This window comes from Hypomesus nipponensis, chromosome 23, assembly GCF_054491055.1.
Source record: "Hypomesus nipponensis isolate SF chromosome 23, ASM5449105v1, whole genome shotgun sequence".
Classification (NCBI taxonomy): domain Eukaryota; kingdom Metazoa; phylum Chordata; class Actinopteri; order Osmeriformes; family Osmeridae; genus Hypomesus; species Hypomesus nipponensis.
The window spans coordinates 1703736-1725572 of record NC_140383.1 but is presented as its reverse complement, the minus strand read 5'-3'; the positions used below and the strand labels follow the sequence as shown (position 1 = coordinate 1725572).

General features: G+C 46.2%; 2 protein-coding genes across 3 annotated transcripts; one reads left to right on the top strand and one right to left on the bottom strand.

Annotated features, from left to right (window-relative positions):
- Window positions 1-1559: 1559 nt before the first annotated feature.
- On the top strand, window positions 1560-7286 carry ddx18 (DEAD (Asp-Glu-Ala-Asp) box polypeptide 18). Its single transcript, XM_084689133.1, has 14 exons — window positions 1560-1708; window positions 2309-2500; window positions 2643-2885; window positions 3094-3229; window positions 3370-3470; window positions 3620-3819; window positions 3927-4041; window positions 4149-4288; window positions 4487-4648; window positions 5570-5722; window positions 5980-6093; window positions 6289-6345; window positions 6437-6614; window positions 6798-7286. Exons 1-14 carry the CDS (start codon window positions 1603-1605, stop codon window positions 6947-6949), a joined length of 2049 nt encoding a protein of 682 aa, XP_084545259.1. The 5' UTR covers window positions 1560-1602; the 3' UTR covers window positions 6950-7286.
- A 2254-nt stretch (window positions 7287-9540) lies between these two features.
- LOC146233543 (glycerol kinase-like) lies at window positions 9541-21750 on the bottom strand. 2 transcript variants are annotated; one of them, XM_084689134.1, is made up of 20 exons: window positions 21474-21750; window positions 20165-20238; window positions 18517-18617; window positions 18330-18407; window positions 17865-17944; window positions 17365-17502; window positions 17156-17265; window positions 16854-16920; window positions 15034-15069; window positions 14627-14694; window positions 13653-13695; window positions 13449-13529; window positions 13057-13135; window positions 12789-12885; window positions 12285-12369; window positions 12035-12155; window positions 11508-11645; window positions 11077-11163; window positions 10519-10589; window positions 9541-9840 (listed from the first exon to the last, which is right to left on the bottom strand). In XM_084689134.1, the coding sequence occupies exons 1-20, from the start codon at window positions 21582-21584 to the stop codon at window positions 9820-9822; spliced, it is 1686 nt and encodes a 561-aa protein (XP_084545260.1). In that variant the 5' UTR covers window positions 21585-21750; the 3' UTR covers window positions 9541-9819. The 2 variants fall into 2 exon arrangements, with proteins under 2 accessions (XP_084545260.1, XP_084545261.1); XM_084689135.1 differs by lacking the exon at window positions 10519-10589 and having other exon boundaries at window positions 21474-21749.
- Window positions 21751-21837: the final 87 nt, after the last annotated feature.

Below are 21837 nucleotides of genomic sequence, written 5' to 3'. Positions count from 1 at the left end.
ACAGGGACAGGTGGAGACCCTCCCTACCTCTTCTTTGTCAAGCTTCCACCTTTCCTTCCTTTCTCAAATACTCCTGCCTTCATTTCTAAAGCTACACACATTTTCTGCTAATTTAAAATTCAACAGTCTTACCGGTTTGCGTTACAATCTTCTGCCCTCTTGTGGTCGTCAAACCGTAAATAATTTAACGTTTTGTGCAGGCTGGGTGTGCTTGCCTTTGGCTTAACTAGCTATGTGTCCAGGCTATGTGATATCAACACCGTATTTTGCCCTGGTTAGCTCAGGCAATCCCGCCCAGCGGTAATTAGCTCAGCTGTACAAGTTACTTACCGGTTCGTGGGTCAGGTTCAGAGGCGTTGTTAGACATAAAACTCTACTGGGGCACAGGCCCCTATTCTTTTTTTTTCTTCCAAGCATGCTCTGCACAATACAGTACTCAGATAAAAACTCCCCTTGCTTATCCCACTATGCAACAGTTCAGGGACGCAGGTTTGATATCAGCTTTGGTGGCAGGGAGAGGTATAGACATTGTTGGAATACTCTGCTGTTCGTTTGAGGTTTTATGTTCATAAAAATATTATAAAAGTCATCATTTTTCAAGATCGTAGGGGTAGTTTTCACCCGGTCCCTAACGCGACACCGCAAAGTAGCGTCTTCCGAATGTGAGACAAATGTCAAATATGAAACTAACTTCACCTTGGTCTTTGGTAGGGACATCAATAGTTAATGCCAGTGCACATTCATTTTCGTATTCATTTGAGAGCAAATAGGCCTACTGTGTTATGCGCTTCATGTAATATTGTTTTTATGTTTTAGTCAAAATAAGATGATCGGTAGGCCTATCAGTTTGAAACTTTCTTTAGTTTTGTAATGTTTTCTTAGCCTACCTCAATTCTTGTGTCCAAGTCCGACACCTGGACTTCTGTGTGCATGCTGCTGTGGCTATTTGGCAAGCTCGGAAGAGCGCGGTGACATGGATTTCTGCAGGCATCGGTTTGTGTTTTTGGTTAAACTGCTTTGATTTTACAAGCATTGAGCAGTAGCCTACTGTGTTTATTTTTCCGGGATTAGCAATCTAAATGAATGCACTGACTAATAAAGTAAATTGTTAAAACTCGAACTTTAGATTTTACTGGGGCACAGCAGATTAACGTGCCCCAGTAAAAACAACGCCCCATGTCAGGTCTGAAGCTAGGAGCGAAAAAGAGCACAGCCGGGTTCTCCAGGTGAGCAAAATGATAGTGCCCTCTCTCTCTCTCTCTCTCTCTCTCTCTCTCTCTCTCTCTCTCTCTCTCTCTCTCTCTCTCTCTCTCTCTCTCTCTCTCTCTCTCTCTCTCTCTCTCTCTCTCTCTCTCTCTCTCTCTCTCTCTCTCTCTCTCTATATATATATATATATATATATATATATATATATATATATATATATATATATATATATATATATATATACAGTAAAATATTGGCGGTGGACTTCGAGACTATTTGCAGTCTGGCATCACATATGACGACTATGTGAGTCCGCGGATTTCCCGTCAGGCAGTAAAATTGATGCCAAAGACGGGTCCTTTAAACACACGTGTGCGTGCGTGCTCAGCTGGAATAATGGCAGACCTGCAGATGAAGCTTCTTCGGAAGAAAATTCAGAAAAGAAACGATAAAAATAAAGAGCGAAAATTACTTATAAAACTAAAACAAAATGAAGAGAATGGTAACTAGTCACTTTATGATTTAGGTGATGTGATGTCAATATGTGAACAGTTAACATTTACGTTTTTGTTTAGCTAGCGTTAGGCTGCCTAATTAGCTATACTAGCTAGCTAGCTAGTATGAAGCATGGCTATTTACTTCGTAAACCTCATAATTTAGCTAGTTAGCAAACAGCTTGCTGTTCATTTTCTTCAGACGACGTTCGTTTAATTAGCTTCTAAATGTATATATTATAGAATAGTATTTAGTATTCAACTTAAATGTTTGCTTAATAAACGTTCTGTGTAGCAAGCTTTGGTAAACTATAGTTTTTCCTTTGCTGTGGTAGTTTACAGGCTAGGCTAGTTTGTTACGTGTTTGGAATAACGCTCTTGGAATGAGTATCCCAGTTGGCGATGAATTAACATATTTTCATCTCCCTTTCTCGGGAAATTGTATTACTTCGGTCTGGCGGAAGTTGTCATGCGTTGGTTTTTTCATTCCCTCTCCCTCGTGTTTCATCAAATAACAATCATTTGTGTCTTATATTATGTAAATAACGCAAGGATTGTACATTTTTTAATTGCATTTTGAGCCCTCAATTGTGCTCGTGTGTTCTCAGAAGATGCAAACGGACTGTCAGAGGACTGCTGTGGAGATACTAGTCACGACGCAACGTCGTCTTTGAAGCCGGTTAAAGCCAACCCCACGAAGAAGCAGACGAAACAGAAAAACGTGACAGAGATGGACGAAACCGCAGATGACAAGCCTACGAAAAAGAAAAGGAAGCTTACCAATGCTGCTGAATGTCCAGGTAAAAGGGAACATTCCTTTTCAGTTTGTCCTTGGGAGGGAATACATCTATTTTTAATGATTTAATAATTCTTCATATAATAGATACGTTATAAGCACCCTTACTGGACCATACAGCTGTACATGTAACTATATGACTTCAGGAGTGAAAAAGGTGAAGAAGAATGAGGTTGATGTGGAGGAAGAGGAGGAGGAGGAGGGGATGAAGATGACAGAGGACAACAAACAGACCACAGACAAACCAGCAAGTGTAGAGGATGGAGAGGAGGAGGAGGATGATAAAGATGAAGATGAGGATGAGGAAGAAGGTGATGAAGAGAAAGAGGGGGGTGAAGATGAGGAGGATGAGGAGGAAGATGGCCCTGAACTTCCCACTGGATTGACAGGTTCGTGTCTACGGAATCACTCTGCTCTTTTGCAAGACTGCACATTGAAACATGTACACAGGCATGGTCATGTCATAATGGTCATGCATAGAGTGCAATTTTCAGATCGACGACGTTTTGGATATATGCTCAGTTTTTTCATTGTTGTTGACACGACTATGCATTTCCTGTGATCCATGAGTTACATGATGTTTATGTTGTGGATCAGGAGCTTTCGAGGACACGTCGTTCGCCTCTCTTGAGACGCTGGTGAGCGAGAGCACTCTGAAGGCTGTCAAGGAGATGGGCTTTGAGCACATGACTGAGATCCAACACAAAAGTATTCGTCCTCTGTTAGAGGGAAGGTAGGCCAGCACAATGTTTGTGGTTATCCCAGCACATCTCTCCCACATGTACTGTCTGTGTACGAGATGTCAAAGTGTAATGATGTGTTTTAGAATGAAACAGCCAAACGTCCACCACTGACACAGTCTCTGTCTTGAAGGGATGTTCTGGCAGCTGCTAAGACAGGCAGCGGTAAAACTTTGGCCTTCCTCATCCCCTCCATCGAACTCATCAACAAACTCAAGTTCATGCCCAGAAATGGTAAGTATTAAAAAGTGTTCTCAAATATGTTTGATTTATCTCACTAGCCTTAGTGTTTTCCCTCATCCGATCAATATGACAAATGGAACTAGACGCTAAATTGGAAACCAAGCCTTTTATCTTCCTGACTGCCTCCCTCCCTCCGTCAGGCACGGGCGTGGTGATCCTGTCTCCCACGCGTGAGCTGGCGATGCAGACGTACGGCGTGATGAAGGAGCTGATGGCGCACCACGTCCACACCTTCGGCCTCATCATGGGCGGCAGCAACCGCTCTGCAGAGGCCCAGCGACTGGCCAACGGCGTCAACATCGTGGTGGCCACTCCCGGCCGCCTGCTGGACCACCTGCAGGTCGATCAGAGGCTGATTACAGAGGGAACACTGTCGTTTATGAAGACATTTGATACAAGTTGAAAACATAGAAATACCTGGATATCTAACGAGGTCTCTGTCTGCAGAACACCCCTGGCTTCATGTTCAAGAACCTGCAGTGTCTGATCATCGACGAGGCGGACCGGATCCTGGAGGTGGGCTTTGAGGAAGAACTGAAGCAGATCATCAAGCTTCTGCCCAGTACGTCCCTCTGGTCCTGCACATGAACCTCGCTGTCAAACTAAGAAATGACCGGAGCAATTTAATAGAAAGTTAATGTCTCTGATGATTCTGCTCTTGTCCCTCAGAGCGGAGACAGACCATGCTGTTCTCTGCGACCCAGACACGCAAGGTGGAAGACCTGGCCCGAATCTCCCTGAAGAAGGAGCCTCTGTACGTGGGCGTGGACGACAACAAGGACAACGCCACGGTGGACGGTCTGGAGCAGGTACACGACAAGGAGGGAACACAGAGTAGAAGGAGAAGAGGGAACAAGAGACAGAAGAGAGAATTTATCAAGACTTATGAAAGTTGGGAGTCACACTAGTGAAACTTGGCCTTGACTCACATTATATATCATTGTTAGGCAATATCGTATTTACTTAAAGATCTTATCCCTTATTTGTGTGTGTGTGGCGTTGCCCAGGGCTACGTGGTGTGTCCCTCTGAGAAGCGCTTCCTGCTGCTCTTCACGTTCCTGAAGAAGAACAGGAAGAAGAAGCTCATGGTGTTCTTCTCCTCCTGCATGTCAGTCAAGTTCCACTATGAGCTGCTCAACTACATCGACCTGCCCGTCATGGCCATCCACGTAAGAGAGACCCCCAACGTCCAGTCTGTCTACCTGTGTGCCTATTCACACATGCCCACTGGACACACTGAAACTGAGAAGCAACCTGACCACAGTCTGAGGCCTGTGTGTGTGTGTGAGGCCTGTGTGTGTGTGTGTGTGAGGCCTGTGTGTGCGTGTGTGTGTGTGTGTGTGTGTGTGTGCGTGTGAGGCCTGTGTGTGTGAGGCCTGTGTGTGTGTGTGAGGCCTGTGTGTGTGTGTGTGAGGCCTGTGTGTGTGTGTGAGGCCTGTGTGTGTGTGTGTGAGGCCTGTGTGTGTGTGTGTGTGAGGCCTGTGTGTGTGTGTGTGTGAGGCCTGTGTGTGTGTGTGTGTGAGGCCTGTGTGTGTGTGTGTGTGTGTGTGTGAGGCCTGTGTGTGTGTGTGAGGCCTGTGTGTGTGTGCGTGTGAGGCCTGTGTGTGTGTGAGGCCTGTGTGTGTGTGTGTGTGTGTGAGGCCTGTGTGTGTGTGTGAGGCCTGTGTGTGTGTGTGTGTGAGGCCTGTGTGTGTGTGAGGCCTGTGTGTGTGAGGCCTGTGTGTGTGAGGCCTGTGTGTGTGAGGCCTGTGTGTGTGTGAGGCCTGTGTGTGTGTGAGGCCTGTGTGTGTGTGAGGCCTGTGTGTGTGAGGCCTGTGTGTGCGTGTGTGTGTGTGTGTGAGGCCTGTGTGTGTGTGAGGCCTGTGTGTGTGAGGCCTGTGTGAGGCCTGTGTGTGTGTGTGTGTGTGTGTGAGGCCTGTGTGTGTGTGTGTGTGTGTGTGTGAGGCCTGTGTGTGTGTGAGGCCTGTGTGTGTGTGTGTGTGAGGCCTGTGTGTGTGTGTGCGTGTGCGTGTGTGTGTGTGTGTGTGAGTGTGAGGCAGCAGACATGGCCCTGTCAGTGGAGTGACTCTGCTGTGGTCCTCCTCTCTCAGGGCAAGCAGAAACAGACCAAGAGAACCACCACCTTCTTCCAGTTCTGCAACGCCGACTCGGGGATCCTGTTGTGTACCGACGTGGCGGCCAGGGGCCTGGACATCCCTGAGGTGGACTGGATCGTCCAGTACGACCCTCCAGATGACCCCAAGGTACGCGCTCCACACACCGGGACATCAACCGGCAGAAGGATCATTAGAGAGCATCAGAGATGTTTTGTGCTGACGCTGGAATTTTAAACTAATGCATGCGAAATACATATACACACATAGACGGTAGTGTTCTACCCATAGTCTGCAGAGTAATGTAGTATTGCTGGTTAAGCCCCTGTTAGGCCTGCAGGAGTACATCCACAGGGTGATTACTGCAGTAGTACTACAGTAGTATTGTGTATTGTGCTGTATTGCAGGAGTACATCCACAGGGTGGGCAGGACGGCTCGAGGGATTGACGGCCGAGGCCACGCCCTCCTCATCCTCAGACCCCAGGAGCTGGGCTTCCTACGCTATCTCAAACAGGCCAAGGTACCCTCCACCTTCTCTCTCTCCTCCCTTCCTGTCTTTCTCCCCCTCTCTCTCTCCTCCCTTCTTTCCTCTGTCTGCGCCATAAGCCGTGTCCAGGTCTTGTGGCAAGCTTAGTGCTCCTATGTCTGAATAACGGCCATGTGTCATTTCCAGTACCCTCGTGTGGTCGTCACATGGTTCTCTTCTTCCCCTCAGGTCCCTCTGAGCGAGTTTGAGTTCTCCTGGACCAAGATCTCTGATATCCAGTCTCAGGTGAGAAGTCCTTAGTGTCCCCCACCCTCCCCCCACCTCCCACTCCCCCTCCTCCCCTGACCATGTGACCCTGTTCCTCTCTCCTGGGCAGATGGAGAAGCTGATAGAGAAGAACTACTACCTTCACAAGTCAGCCCAGGAGGCCTACAAGTCGTACGTGAGGGCGTATGACTCTCACTCGCTCAAGCAGATCTACAGTGTCAACACCCTCAACCTCCCCATGGTGGCGGTGTCGTTCGGATTCAAAGTGCCGCCCTACGTCGACCTCAGTATCCTTCCTTCTGTCGTTTTTAACTAGTTAATTTGTTGAACAATGACTGAACATTTGTAATGCTGTAGCTTAGATGCTGCAGGTGTTTCTGTAGTGGTTGTCATGGACACCCCCAGGTGTTTCTGTAGTTGGTTGTCATGGACACCCCCAGGTGTTAACACCTTGACCGGCGTTCCTCCAGACGTCCACTGCAGCACCAGAGGAGTGAAGATGCAGAAGAGAGGAGGTGGAGGCGGCTTCGGGTACCAGAAGGGGTCCAAGAACGTCCACAAATCCAAGATCTTCAAGCACGTCAACAAGGGCAAGAGGGACGGGAGGCAGTTCTCCCGCTGAGCCTGGGAGGAGGAGCCCAGGAGGAGGAGCCCAGGACACCACCTCCTCCTGGGCTGGCGTCTCCGAGCCGGACAGGGTAGCCTGCTAGCCTCAGTAGAGCTTCTGGATGTTTCCCTCCCACTGTGTTCAGACCACTTCTCAATGTAAGAGGCTTCATTTGTCTCCTGTGACTTGATCAGACAGGTCTCTTGTAAAGGCTGTTCCTGACCCTAGTCCTTGCATTCCGGTGTTCTTGACAGCAGATGTGTATTTTATGGATGAAAACTTTGATATATGGAAGTTATGTTGATTTCTCTGCTTATACTCTTCTGGTTAATAAAACTATTAAACACCACAAGTGTTTGTATGCCTACAGAATGTCAGACCTTCAGATGGTTAATTATTGTACAGGGTGAAGGAAAGACAATTTCAACTGCTTTGAGGATGACCCTGTTGCATCAACTAAATCTTAAGACTTGTGTTTTGTGATATTAGCAGTTTATAACGGAAAAAAACACATGGTTCTTACAAGAAAACTGCAAGTGTGTTCTTTCAAGTAAAAGGTTGAATCCACAGTGAAATGTATACAAATGGTGAACAACTGCTTGGCTGGAAGATGGGAGGGGGATGCTCAGACCCATTTGTAAAAAGCAAAATGTTAAAGGGGAGGAAAAAACTATCACAGCAATACTGTTGGTAGGACCACTGTTAGTCGGATTTGTGGCACGAGTTGATATTTCACAGTTAACGCTCGAGCCGAAACTTACAAGCAGCCAACGTGTGTTCCCAGACGTGTCACACACCCAACTCGCTGTGCAACACTGCGCCCTTTTTACTAACCCAAACCGTAGTGCGCGGCAATATATGCTACAAAATAAACTTGTTAATTACCGGTAATCCATTAAAAAGTGTATCTGTTCCCTTATCATGCCCTGGAAACGCATTCACCATGCATTACATTTACATGTATTCATTTAGCAGATGCTTTTATCCAAAGCGACTTCCAAGAGAGAGCTTTACAAGTGCATAGGTCACTGATAATAACAACAAGATAGCCTAAAGCATTGCGGGTAGCGAAGAACAAGAAGCACACATTGTGAGCAACCAAAAAATAAGTGCTAAAGGGAAGAAACCATAAGAGCATGTTACAAGTTACAATTAAACAACATGAATCTCAAAGTGCAAGTGTACCTGTAGGAAAGCAATAAAAATAGGATTAACTAAAATAGAATACAACAGTTTAAATCAGCTACCACTAACCAACAAGAGCAACAGTCTAAGCAAGAGTCATTGTGATCCTTGAGGAAACTAGCATTGGGTTCAGCAAACCATTCCTTAGTACCGTTGTACTCCCGGAACAAGTGCGTCTTGAGCCTTCTCTTGAAGGTGGAGAGACAGTCTGTCTCTGATGGAGGTGGGGAGTTGATTCCACCACTGGGGGGCCAGGCAGGAGAAGAGCTTGTGTTGGGGCCAGGCAGGAGAAGAGCTTGTGTTGGGGCCAGGCAGGAGAAGAGCTTGTGTTGGGGCCAGGCAGGAGAAGAGCTTGTGTTGGGGCCAGGCAGGAGAAGAGCTTGTGTTGGGGCCAGGCAGGAGAAGAGCTTGTGTTGGGGCCAGGCAGGAGAAGAGCTTGTGTTGGGGCCAGGCAGGAGAAGAGCTTGTGTTGGGACCAGGCAGGATAAGAGCTTGTGTTGGGGCCAGGCAGGAGAAGAGCTTGTGAAAAAAATACTGTTCACAAATACCCCACACCCTTGCAATCGAAAAAGGAAGAAAAAGGAAAAACACACATGGTTAACTAAAGGGTATAGAATCTGTGGGCACTGTACATCAGGGAAAATTGAAACAGAAAAACATTTCCTACTTAAATATTACAAGTATAAAAGTATAAGAGATCAATATTTGGAAAAATGTTACTAGTTTAAGTTAATTGAAAACTACACAGAACTTAACATACATGAGAAATTAAGGATATCTCTGGGTGAAGGGCCTACTGCAAGCCGTGCCGCTAGATATGTATCTAAATGTCACCCTTGTATGACTGTTGAACCTTTCTGTCTCCTGTCATCTTAACATGCATTTATCTGTTACTTTTCTACAGTCCCTAACTTACTATGTTACTGTTATTTTGCCATTTTATTATTGTTAGACTCCTGAAGGTGGAGATACTGCCTGTCTCTCCACCTTCAAGAAAAGGCTCAAGACGCACTTGTTCCGGGAGTACAACGGTACTTTTTTGTTGGATCAAAGATTTTGTTGGATGTTAGTTTATTTCCTCCAGGAACACGATAACAATTATTGAGGGACTTGTTGCACTTGTTGGTTAGTTGTAACTGATTTAACTACTTGTACTCACTGTGAATTATATTATTGTTGCTTGCTTTCCACTAGGTACACTCTAGCACTTTCATGTTGTGTAATTGTAATTTGTTTATGCTCTTTTGGTTATACCCATTGGCACTTATTTGCTTTTCACAATGGAGCCTATGCGTCATGTTTTAGCTACCTGCAATGTTTTTGGTGCTATCTCGTAGTTTATGATCAGTGACCTATGGACTATCTGAATTTCCGCAATCTTAATTTCCGCAATCTGAATTTCAGAAATGTGTATTTCCGGATCAAAATAATTCAGTTTTATTAAATTCAATACAAATATAATACAAATAATTCAGATATCATATATTCAACAACAAAACATTTCAGTTTGATGAAATTCGACATACAAATATTTCTGATCTTTCATATTTAAATTCAGATCAGTCATTCGTCAGCTTTCTAGCTCCAAAGTACCGAGGCTGTTGTGGACCGCTGCTGATTGTTGACGCTCCGCTGCCCGGAGCCATTTTCTCAGCCTGTGAATTCCCCCATTTAGTTCCTTGGCAGTGAAGTGTCCTGGTTCAAATCCTACTGACTGTGACCTGAGAGTTAAGTGGGGGAGAAGGGCGTGAGATAAAAGTCATCACAAGACCTGTGCAAACCAACAGACTACAGTTACAGTAAGTGTTCGGCAAACAACATGTTAAGCATGATCGAGCGAAGAAGACGGCCCGGACGAATGGGACGGGATGAATATCATGCCAGGATTCAAAACCGTAAAAAAAAAAAAGGTTTCGAAAGGTTTGTAGAAATTTATATTTAGAAAAAAGGCAAATTTAATACATTACATTTCCAGTCGTTGTTCCACTCTGAAAAAAATATTCAGACTTTTGAAACTTAATTTCAAAATATTAAAACTTGTTTTAACCTTTCAAAACTTTTTTTCCGGTTTTGAATCCTGGCATGACATTCATGGAAAGGTGAATAAATAGTTAAAGTTGTACTTGATAGGCTTGGTGTTACACTGCACGACACACCAAAGATGTTACAGAAAAGAAGAAAGCGCATACACGGCAGGTCAGCAGAACGTGGTTCTTGCCGCTTGGTAGAAGCCATGCCAAAGTGATACCGACGTGAGTGCTGAAGACGGTAGCCGTGTTTACACATGCACGCCCGCATGCGCACACACACACACACACACACACACACACACACACACACACACACACACACACACACACACACACACACACACACACACACACACACAAGAGCCAGACCTCAGGGGTCAGCTCTGCTGGGCCGGGAGGGGGCATGCCCCAGGGCAATCCGTTCATCTTCTTGCTCGCCACTGCAGAAAGGCATGAGGGTCAGACAGTGTTGTTGTACCTGAGACCGTCTGGAACACTTTTTGAAGGTCTTGGTCTCGGAATTGACCGCATTTTTACTCGGACTCGGGATGATTTTATTTTAAGAACGGTCAAAATCAGAACGGCGGGGATATCACTAAATTGTCTATGTATTGCCACATTTATTTTTATTTATTTAATTGTATTTACGTAATTAGCGTAATTGGATGTAAAACTTCCCACTTCAAATGCAAATTCCAACTAATTGAAAACTTATAACTCAAATTAACTGGTCTTGGTCTTGTCTTGATACACTTTAGTCTTAGAACACATACAAATGCTGACCAATAAGTGTTTTCATTCATTGAGTGTTTGAGTGAAAATTAGCCTCCACTTCTTAAGCAGAGTCAGACTGATAATTCTCAGGTAACATGCCTCTTGTGCTTGGCCAGAGCTGGTGGAAGGCTTTAGATCATCCACAGGGCTCACCGTTATTATAGGAGATCGGCTCTATGGTCTCCCAGTTCATGGCTTTCTGGACAGCCTTCTTCCAACGCGCGAACCGAAACTCACTTTCTGTGAACAAAATAAAAGTGACACTGGGATGACATGATGTACATTTATCCACTAGGTGACACTGTCCTGTTACACCTTTCACAATCAATGCAGGACAATTTAAAAACTGTTACCGTCCCAATACCAGACTCAAAACATCAAATCTTCAACCATGCAGCTGTTGTCTCAGTGGGGTCAAGAGGACATGAGGAGGGTGAGGGAGGGAGAGAGAGAGAGAGACAGAGCGAGACAGAGAGAGAGAGAGAGAGAGAGGAGGAAGAGAGAGAGACAGAGAGAGAGAGAGAGACGAGGGAGAGAGAGAGAGAGAGAGAGGAGGGAGAGAGGAGGAAGAGACTGTCTCCTACCGTCTGTGTTGATCTGGGGATGGAAGGTTTCGAGGGTGCAGGTTGGGAGGTCACCAGGGGTCAGGCTCCACACCCCCACCGCCGCCCCCGCAGCCATGGCTACCCCCAAAGCCGTTGTCTCTGACATGGTTGGCCTGTCTGGAGAGGCACAAGCCATGTTACACACACACCATGACCTGTGCGTGTGTGTTGTGTTGGACTGTACGTTCTGGAGTGGTTGTGTACACAAAGAACCGGTTGCTGTTAGAAGTCTTCCTGTTAATGTCAACACTGTGTGTCTGAACACATTGACAGTGAGTGTGTAGTTGAGTTCACTAAAACATCCATATGTGAACTCTGGTTGTACTACTAACTACAAATGGTAATACAACCAGTAGTTGTAGCTTTTAGCATTTCATTACCTTTACCTCAGATCTGTATTTTATAAATTGGTGAGTGTGCGAGGGTGAGTGTGCGAGGGTGAGTGTGCGAGGGTGAGTGTGCGAGGGTGAGTGTGCCAGGCTTGCAAGCGTCCCGGGGCTCCTCACCAACGGGCATGCAGAGGATGTCGGCCTGCAGCTGCATCAGCAGCTTGTTGGAGGTCATCCCTCCGTCCACCTGCAGTCGAGCCAGGGGCAGCCCAGTGTCCTTGTTCATGGCATCCAGGATCTGGACACACACACACAGCAGTTCAACACAATCCTGCTATTCTAGTTCATAGCCTCCAGGATCTGGTCACACACACACACACTTGAACACGTACAGACACATATGGACATAAACACCACCAGAGTGTACCTCTCTAGCCTGGAAACAGACTGCCTCAAGGGCAGCGAAGGCCAGGTGGTTCCTGTTCGTGAACTGAGTTAGTCCACAGATGATCCTGTAGAACACACACACATTGATATGAATGTGCTGTGATCCAGTCCCGTGGTGAGGTCAGTGTGGTGTGCTGTGATCCAGTGCCGTGGTGAGGTCAGTGTGGTGTGCTGTGATCCAGTCCCGTGGTGAGGTCAGTGTGGTGTGCTGTGATCCAGTCCCGTGGTGAGGTCAGTGTGGTGTGCTGTGGTTCAGTCCCGTGGTGAGGTCAGTGTGGTGTGCTGTGATCCAGTCCCGTGGTGAGGTCAGTGTGGTGTGCTGTGATCCAGTCCCGTGGTGAGGTCAGTGTGGTGTGCTGTGATCCAGTCCCGTGGTGAGGTCAGTGTGGCGTGCTGTGGTCCAGTCCCGTGGTGAGGTCAGTGTGGTGTGCTGTGATCCAGTCCCGTGGTGAGGTCACTGTGGTGTATGGGGGCGTGTCCTCACCCTCGTGCGCTGGGTTCCCAGTAGGGGGCGTACAGACCAGAGAAGGCAGGAACAAAGTAACACCCGTACGACGTGCCAACAGCTGCCGCCAGCTTCTCTGGAGGGGGAGAGAGAGAGAGGAGAAAGGGAGTGAAAGAGGGAGAGGGAGAGAGGGGGAGGGAGAGAAACAACGCAAGGAGCTCAAATGTATTTTATGAATAGTCTCGATGTGACAGTAGTGTGCTGTGCATGTGTACTGTGAAGGTTGAGGTTGCGACTGGGTCCTCACCTATCTCAGAGGTGGACTGGACTATCCCCATGTTATCCTTTAGCCACCTCACCACTGCCCCTGCTATAGCCACGGAGCCCTGTGGAAACACAGCCGATCAGTCACACAGCAGAACCAGTCACACAGCAGACCAGTCACACAGCAGAACCAGTCACACAGCAGACCAGTCACACAGCAGACCAGTCACACAGCAGAACCAGTCACACAGCAGACCAGTCACACAGCAGAACCAGTCACACAGCAGAACCAGTCACAACAGAACCAGTCACACACCAGAACCACTCACACAGCAGAACCAGTCACACCAGAACCAGTCACACACCAGAACCAGTCACACAGCAGATCAGTCACACAGCACCAGTCACACAGCAGACCTGCCCAGTCCTGCTCACCTCCAGAGCGTAGCAGGGAGGAGCGTCCTTTCCCAGCTGGTAGGCCACCGTGGTCAGAAGCCCGTGGTCGGACATCACTGGCTAAGGTGGGGGGGGGGGACAGGAAGTGAGGGAGGAAGAGGACAAGAAGTGAAAAAAACATACCAAACTATTACAGTCTACAGTACAGACTGGACATGTTTAATGAGTGTAATATGATCTTACCTTGAGCCCTGTGTTTCTTAACAGGAAGCAACCAGTTCCATACCTTGAGAGTAAAGCACAAAGGAGTGACACAATCAGACACAATCTAGTCAGATACTTCAGAATGTTTATGACACTGAAGGCTTGTTGTTTGAAAACCAGTGCCTTCAGTCCTACACAAAGACTGTGTGAGGGAGAGAGAGGGGGAAACATCCAGAGAGAGAAAGAAAGAGAGACATCCAGAGAGAGAGGGGGAGACATCCAGAGAGAGAGAGAGAGAGAGACTTCCAGAGAGAGAGAGAGTATGCTACATGGATACACACACCAACTAAACACTGCACATTTGGAGTATGGAGATACACAATTTCGATCGTCTGTGTAACTACTTGTTGCTGGTCTGATTGACAATAAAGTTTACTTTGACTTCAGGGTTTCCCGCAGCACTTTGCAGTTAAGGCAGCCTCCTAAGCAACGCCCGCCTGCTGCCTTAACTACGTCGGGTTTTTTATGAGCGATACCCGCCGTGTTACTCTGTCCTGTTTTCTCCTTTTCATTCCAAACCGTGACCAACACCAGTGTTCCTTCTCTGTAAAACACATTAGTCTACCGCACAAACTAGACCCCCCCCCAGTCTGACGGCAAACCCCACCCTACCACCTTAACTAACAGATTTTCTACGGGAAACCCTGGACTTTGACCAAGCCCCTTTCTAAAAAAGCCATTAACCTCCAGGCCACATCAACCTCACCCTCGGTAGAGTTCAAAGTCTTGCCAGTTCAAAGTCTCTCAGCTCTGCCTATAAACGCCAAGAAATGACTGCAACGTTGACATGCTCCTCACTTCCTTATGGCCTTCCTTATTGGTATGTGAATGGTTATCCAGGTGATACAGGTGAGACAGATGTTGTAGGTGAGACAGGTGTTGTAGGTGAGACAGGTGTTGTAGGTGAGACAGGTGTTGTAGGTGAGACAGGTGTTGTAGGTGAGAGATCGTACGTGTTTTTGGCCTGTCCATCCTGGAAGCACATCTGTCCCACCAGAGCAGCCGACTGGTCTCCCAGACACTGGAGACACAAGCACGTCCCATCAGTCCTCTAACACACACCTGTCCACACACCTGTCCACACAGTCATGTCAGGTGATGACTGGTGGAAAAGTGATATTACACTAATGTCATGTACTCATTCAGCAAAAGTTTTAATCAAAGGATTGGGGATTAGAACCTGTGACCTGAAGACAAATGCTCTACCACTAACCCCTCTAAAAGTACTTATCCTTGTGCTTCAGTGCTTTCACTGAACCTCCACAGTCAATGCTGTCGCAGAACTGTTTCATGACAAGCCAAGTTCTGCTCATGTGAAGTAAAAGGTAAAATATTACACAAAAATAAATATGCTTCTTACCCCTGAAATTGGCACTCCTGCGAGAGAACCCGATTTCTAGTAGAAAGGGGAGACAGAGGAGGAGAGGCAACATCAAATGTGTGTGAATCCAAAGAGGACAGGTGCAACACCTGACAGAGAGAGAGGGAGGGGCTTCCTGAGAGCTAAACTGAGACACCAACTCAGTCGACCTCAGCTCTGTCACAGGCCTGACAGCTGAGCTGGTGTGCCGTGGCTTGGTGGAAAAAGACAGGAGAGCCAAGGGGCTGGTGTTAGGCCCCCTCCCCCCCACACACAGAGCAGAGCAGAGGGGGAAGGGATCATTACTATCTGGTCAGCAGACGGAGGTTGTTTCAGAGAATACTGATGTCTCTGGGTGAGCTAGGTGGTGATATAGGACTTGCAGTAATATACGGCTCTTGGTATTTCATGTCACCCATCATTTTGGGCCTGTTACAGTGGCTTCATTGTGTTTGTCCTGAGCCTGACGAGACACACTGTGCCTCTTTTTGAGGCCGGTTCCCACCGGCCCGACATCGTCCAACACACATTCCACTGGTGGCTGCTTAGAATGTTTGGTGAAACCATAGCCGTGGAAACAGATTTGATCAGGGGCTGCTGGGGGGCCTTAATGTTGCGAGGTGGTGCCGCGGTGGTGGATTGTCAAGTCCTCCTATTTGAAATTCTCGTGCTGTCAGCAGGGAGCACCCCCAGCACCCCTAGTTCCCGCAGCCATGGTAACAGTCACAGTGTCACCCATGTCAGTTTGTCTGTTTGGTCAGTGTGACCTGGCCTTTAGAGGAAAGTGATGTTCGATCCCTGCAGGAGAAGTGGGGGACAAGCAGCTCACTGCTGACCTCTGAACACCGGGCAGAGTGCAGGTTGTGTAACTGGTGTCGCAGGACAGACACACTCAGAAAACAAACACACCCAACCCTCTGAGTTGAACTACTTCTGTGACAAAAGATGACCTCTCAGATTAGTGAGTATGGCCTTTCACATAGTTTAAATCTGCATTGGTCTGTGTGGATCAGAATCAGAAAGGGGTTTAATAGACATGAAAGTTTGCACAGACAAGGAATTTACTTTGAAGGTACATACATTCAACATATAGGGATCATAAATTTTGAATAGGGGTGTAACAGTTTAAGAATAGTAGTGTACAAGTCTGGGATGTGTGTGTGTGTGTTTTACTGGATGTCACAGTTTTACTGGATGTCTAATATAGAAAGTCTCAATCTGTCTCCTCTAAAACCTGGCTTCATTTCCACAGACGGGTGAACAGAACTGAACTATTTTGGGACATCCCGTCCCACAAATACTGGCACCTGACTAGAGTATGTTCCTTAGTCAACCCTCCTGCCCTTGAACTAATGTCTTTCCACAGTATGCAGATTAGTCTTTTCTACACAACAGCAGAATCTCTCCACAGCTTCAAATCATCATGCTCAAATCAACCAGATTTGCATCATTCAAACTTACATGTGTGGCATCTTGTTATCCAGAATTATATTTTTATGACACAGTGGTTTGATTGGACTGTGTTACCTTGGAAGTAACATGAAAAACCATGTACTGCCTACCTGTTGCCTCACAATCCTTACCTACTAACCATCACCTAATCTTGAATTACACGTACAAACATGAGTCTTATCTTAAGTCAGAAGTAATTCTGACTACACACTAAGTAATTTAGTCTAATTACCATTTATGGTTGCATTTATTGGTAAGTAAATGCCAGCAATAATTCTGACAGACACAACCACCCATTCTACTAACCCCCCCCCCTCCCCCCACCCCCCCACACCCCCACACACACAGCATAAGATGTGTAAACTCACCAGGGATCCATATACTTCTGAAGAACTTCTTACTTTGGGCAATATTTCCATTGGGACATCAAAATACCTATTAGAACAACAACAAAGATAATTTATTGTGGCCTGTCCCTAAAATATGGCTGCACATGCAAGTGTGTGTGTAAATGTGTGTGTACTGTACACGTGTGTGTGTACTGTACATGTGTGTGTGTACTGTACACGTGTGTGTGTGTACTGTACACGTGTGTGTGTACTGTACACGTGTGTGTGTACTGTACACGTGTGTGTGTACTGTACACGTGTGTGTGTGTGTGTGTTCCTACCTGCAGAGCTCCGGGTCCCAGTCCAGAGTGTGGATATTGAACAGCATGGTGCGGCTGGCGTTGGACACGTCTGTGCAGTGAACCCCTCCCTCCTTCCCCCCCGTCAGGCACTGACACAGAAGGATGTCCTCACTGTCAAGCGGTTTTTTGGGTGTGTGTTGTTGGTGTGTGTGTGTTGTGTGTGTGTGTTGTGTGTGTGTGTGCCTTACCCAGATGAGCCAGGCGTCCACAGTACCGAACATGGCCCGGTGTGACTGGACCGCCTCCCGCACCTCCTCCACGTTGTCCATCAGCCAGCGCAGCTTGACCGCACTGAAGTAGGTGCTGATGGGCAGGCCTGTCTTATGCTGAAGGGAGAGATGGAGAGACGGAGAGATGGAGAGACGGAGAGATGGAGAGACGGAGGAGAGATAGAGGGAGTGGAGAGACGGAGCAGAGATGGAGAGACGGAGGAGATGGAAGAATCCAGCATTGTAATTTACACAGTAAAAGGTACCCACAACACTGACTACCAACACGCGTCTGTAAAGACACACTAGATATATAATATTAACGTTCATACAATGAAATGGAATAAACACATTTCGTATGTAAGTATCGTTGTGGCCTGTGTACACTGTGTGTGTGAATGCTAAATTGCAGTAGTGAGTGTTGGGTCCTTCCTCTGCTGAGTGCAGTGAGAGCGATCCTCCATATCAGCAGGCTTCACCTTCAGGTAGTTCTTGTTCTGGCCGGGGGTCTTGTTGATCAGTCTCTCCACCGTGGACTGTGTCCGCAGGTCCAGCCAGACTGCAGAACAAAGACAACAAACTGATTCACTCAGAGCTCCAGTCAATCAGCACGTCCACACAGACAAGCGCATTCTTGAGGATTAATCAGCCACAAAGCAGCATTCACAGCTTCTCACTCACAACAATGGACAGTTGTGGACTGATGTAACCGCTACGCTAATGCCAGCACTTACACACGCTCTGCTGTTTTAATCATGTTGCAATTTCCCAATGTGGGCTGGCGTTTCCTCGATGAGACAACTCAGGGGAGGTACAGTGAGTCACGATACGTCAGAGACTACGTCAAACTTTTCTCAGGAAATAAAAAAGCTGTCTTCTCATAATGTGTTAAAACCTGTATATTCAGATATTGACCAATGAGCAGTGACGTATTGTGTACCCACCAATAGCATTGTATAAAGGCTTTCCACTGTCCTTGTCCCAAACGACTGTAGTCTCTCTCTGATTGGTCACTCCGAGGGCTGAAGAAACAAAAATCAAAACAAAACCTTGAAGCAGCTGGCAGAGCTCTTCCTGGGGGGTTTTGAACCCCTGTGGAACGTAGCGAAGGACAGCGGGGTGTCAGGTTACCCTTGATGTTGGAGATCTGGAGAGGACTCATCTTGTCACAGGTCCTCTCCATGCACTCGTACACAGACTGAAGGATCTCCATGGGATCTTCCTCCACCCATCTACACGCGCGCACAGACAGTAAAACAGGAATAGAACACGTGTGTAGGGTTTCCATTGGTTACAGGTGTTGATCTGGGGTTATTTGCGACACCCTATGCGACATTGCTTGTAAAAAGGGCTATACACATCTCATTTGATTTAACGTACATTTGCTTGTCTTGGTGAGGCTAGCCAATAGCATTAAATCCTCACTACACTCCTAATGGACAGGGACAGTTGGTTGAAATTTCATGGCGGGTGAAGAGAATGTCACATATGTCACAGTTCACCCCCCCTACATCAGAGTTAGCTCTGACTGAATGGTCTTCCACACCCTTTGTGTGGGCGTGTCTTATTCTGTAGTCTAATCTGCTACAGGAAACTCCAGTGACTATCTTTCTACAAGGTCATGGCAATAATAAGTCATTTGAGTTGGCTTGAGTATCACCTAGCTCTTCCTTTATTTTATCGGTAGGGCCCACTTGGTATAAAACACCATGGCCATGGTTGACAGGACGTTGGACTTTGAGTTTGTTTCTGAGTAAGTCGAGATGGGGAACGCAATTTCGATCGTCTGTGTAACTACTTGTTGCTGGTCTGTTTGACAATAAAGTTCACTTTGACTTTGAGATTAAATCAATCTAACACTGCTTTGTTACAGTGTAACCAAGGAAGGCCAGTATCCCCCTGCCCTGCTCTGAGAACATACTACAGTGGTTCAGGATCACTGGAGATGGACTAGGATGTTAGAGATGGACTAGGATGTTAGAGATGGACTAGGATGTTAGAGATGGACTAAGATGTTAGAGATGGACTAGGATGTTAGAGATGGACAAGGATGTTAGAGATGGACTAAGATGTTAGAGATGGACTAGGATGTTAGAGATGGACTAAGATGTTAGAGATGGACTAGGATGTTAGAGATGGACTAGGATGTTAGAGATGGATTAGGATGTTAGAGATGTACTAAAATGTTAGAGATGGATTAGGATGTTAGAGATGGACTAAGATGTTAGAGATGGACTAGGATGTTAGAGATGGACTAGGATGTTAGAGATGGACTAGGATGTTAGAGATGGATTAGGATGTTAGAGATGGACTAAGATGTTAGAGATGGATTAGGATGTTAGAGATGGACTAGGATGTTAGAGATGGACTAGGATGTTAGAGATGGACTAGGATGTTAGAGATGGACTAAGATGTTAGAGATGGACTAGGATGTTAGAGATGGACTAAGATGTTAGAGATGGACTAGGATGTTAGAGATGGACTAGGATGTTAGAGATGGATTAGGATGTTAGAGATGGACTAGGATGTTAGAGATGGACTAAGATGTTAGAGATGGACTAGGATGTTAGAGATGGACTAGGATGTTAGAGATGGATTAGGATGTTAGAGATGGACTAGGATGTTAGAGATGGACTAAGATGTTAGAGATGGACTAGGATGTTAGAGATGGACTAGGATGTTAGAGATGGACTAGGATGTTAGAGATAGACTAGGAGTCTAGACAGACAGATCATAGTATAACGATATTGCTTTATGACTACAGGTCAGATGAACTCACCCTTCTTTTTGAAAACTCTGCTTTATTTCAACCTGGTGTTGACTGACAACCTCTGCTGTTTTAGCGTTGAACACCTGGAGAGAGAGAGGGGGGAGACAAAGAGAGAGAGAGAGAGAGAGAGAGAAGGGTGGGAGACAAAGAGAGAGAGTTAGAAAGAGAGGGAAACAGCAAGAGAGTGGGTGATTGTGAGAGAGAGTTGGCGAGCGAGCACAGGGCAGACAAGAGAACTGTTGTAGACTAAATAATTTTTCCCGTTATCTTGAGGAGTGGAGGAGGAGGAGGAGGTTAAACATAACCTCCTCCAGAAAGTTATAGACATAGTTATCTAGCCTTTTTGGGATACCTTTATAGTCTAATGGTGTACGACATAGAGGACACCTTTATAGTCTACTGGTGTACGACATAGAGGGACGAAGTTGGTTTAAACACTGTAGAATAGCCACTTAAGGAATATGAAGGGCTTATCCCTTGTAATAGGTCATTCTGTTTCCTTGTGGTTTTGTTGGTGACGAAGTCTTCAACAACAACATGCGGATGTGCGATTCAATAATAAAGATGAGCAATGGGTGCAATGGGTTCCAATAACAACCAACCATCTCAAGTAAAACATTAACAATTCCTGTGGAGTCTGTAGTTCATTACAACTCCTGACAAGCCTATCGACCAGGGCTGCTGTAGTTGAGTAACAAGCAGGGGCCCCATGAAAAAAAAAAAAAGTTTATAATTTTGATTAGTTTTTTATAATTTTTTTGGGGCCCCTGTCAGTCAGGGTCCCTTGGAATTGTCCTAACTTTTCCCCCCTATAGGCGCCCCTGGTAACAAGAGGTCTATAACCTCTGGAAACTGCAAAGAAAAAGGTTGCGGGCAGGTTATCAAACAGCAAATAACCCTCCAACCTCTTTAACTGTGGTTAACTGCTCCTGTGGTGGTGTCCGTTTCACCTGTGATGAAGTCACTATAAGCGGTACTCGCTAAACCAGAAATGCACAGCTGGATGCATGGGTAAAATGTAATATTAACAAGGAAAACAGTACATCCCAACTTCATAGTGGTTAGTTAATAGTTTTTCGAATATATCACCTTTTAAAGACAGTTGTGTTGTCATTCATAGCATGCATGATGGAACACTTCCTCTTAAATACATTTCATGTGGCTTTGACAGAATGGGAAAAAGGTTAACCAGACGACTATGTGAACATTATTCATGCTTGTACGCTTTTGCTTTCCTTTGATGTTAAAACGATTTTCGCCATAGTTCGTAAGAAGGAGCTAAGGAGTTTGCATGCATCTTCCGCAGTTGACAACTCACCAGGAACCTGGTCGAGCTGGTGCCTTGGTCGATAGCTGCTACCAGGGGATCCATCGCTCTCACACACTCTTCTTGCAAGCTGCCAGTGGTGTGAGCCGTGTTCAGTTTCATAAGTCTTAGTTTTATTAGACTTCGCTTATGTGACCAAGCTTTAGTAGGTAATCAAAAACGTTTGTGATACAAAGCCAGTCGGTTCTCGTCCGTAATAATAAACAAAAACTAATTGACGGCAAAAAAGTGGTCAGATGAGGAAAAGAAATAAGTATGCAGGACAACAGTAGTGTGTTTAGTGTTTTGCTTTCAGCAAACACACTAAATATCACAGTTCAGAAGGGGCACGTTTCTGATTGCAAAGACGTCAGAA